This window comes from Camelina sativa, chromosome 12 (genome assembly GCF_000633955.1).
Source record: "Camelina sativa cultivar DH55 chromosome 12, Cs, whole genome shotgun sequence".
Taxonomy (NCBI): domain Eukaryota; kingdom Viridiplantae; phylum Streptophyta; class Magnoliopsida; order Brassicales; family Brassicaceae; genus Camelina; species Camelina sativa.
In genome coordinates this window covers 31698815-31700193 of record NC_025696.1, presented here as the reverse complement: position 1 = coordinate 31700193, position 1379 = coordinate 31698815, and the positions used below count along the sequence as shown (strand labels likewise).

The 1379-nt window shown below is 43.9% G+C and overlaps 1 protein-coding gene across 1 annotated transcript; it reads right to left on the bottom strand.

The window, feature by feature from the left end:
* Positions 354 to 1160, bottom strand: LOC109128041. Its single transcript, XM_019233716.1, has 2 exons — positions 849 to 1160; positions 354 to 686 (listed from the first exon to the last, which is right to left on the bottom strand). Exons 1-2 carry the CDS (start codon positions 1158 to 1160, stop codon positions 354 to 356), a joined length of 645 nt encoding a protein of 214 aa, XP_019089261.1.

The window sequence follows — 1379 nt, the reverse complement described above, 5'->3', positions numbered from 1 at the left end:
CAATTCCTTGCATAGATAGCTAATGCTGCGACAGTAGGTTAGTTTTACATTCGAGATTTGAGTTCAAGAACGGTGTTTAATGCTATCCCAATTTATCATCTAATTTCGTGGTCATGTCCCCTAACTGATTCCCTGCACCCAATGTTTTCCTTTTTGATTTAGAAACAACTTATTTACTTTCTGTTTTTGATTAGTTACTTTATTCACAAAACTTCCTCTTTTGTCTTAGCTATATTTAGTCTACATAATTTCATAGTGTAATTGTTTGGTCCCTGTGGATTCGATCCTGAAGTGTTACAACGATACCACTAGATCGTGGTGGAGTACACATTAGGTTTTAATTGACCTGTTGATCAGGCGCGAATCAAAGACCAAGTGATCTTTGTGGAGAACCGTGGAAAGAACTTATTTCTCTGCCCTCGCCAAAGAACAATGTCGGACTTAGCCGCACTGTGCCTAGCGCGAACCTTGTCGAATTCATCCTCAATCTTATTTAACAGGACCACACGATGTTGTCTTCGCTGACGGTGAAGAGCCGCAGTGACTTTGGCAGAGAGGGGGATTCCAAGATCTATCACACCACGATCTCCGAGAACGACATGAAGGGGACCAAGAGGACACCAGTGATCGAACCAGAAGAAAGTTTGCTTGCCACTATACACTTCCTTGCGCAGGAAATCCCTAGCCTGCAGTCGATATTTTAGGAGTTTCCTCCACATCCAAGAACCCGAGGTAGTATCTCCCTTGATCGACCAAAAAGACACACCCCAGAGAAGCTCACGGTTGATACAATCCACCCAAAGCTAATGGCCAGAGACAATACGCCAGATAAGCTCAAAACAACTTACTTTGTTCGCTTCGACAATCGATTTTAACCCCAACCCTCCTTCCCCTTTTGGTAGACACACGTCCCTCCAAGCAACCTTGGCCTTAGTAGCATTCAGATCAGGACCTGACCAGAGGAAAGCTGAGCAAATATGTTCTATCTCTGCAATGCATCCACTCGGCAACCGAAAAGCAGAGATCCAAAAGTTAGTCACAATAGAAATTACTGAACTCAGCAGTTGCAGTCTATCAGCATAAGAGAGGAATATATTCTGCCAGGAGCCTATCCGGGATCGTATCTTTTCGAGCAGAGGGAGACAGTCTGCTAACGACATTTGTTTTGTCATAAGAGGAAGCCCCAAATACCTGACCGGTAATGAACCCGATTCAAAAGGAAACTGCTGAAGGAGCTCATCCCTCACAGTACCCTCAACAACAGACTAGAAAGCGTAGACTTTTCTAGACTGATTTGCAAGCCTGACATAGCAGCAAACTCACTGAAAAGCCCCAAGATTCGATCCAGAGACCTTGATGTACCATCAGAAAACATCATT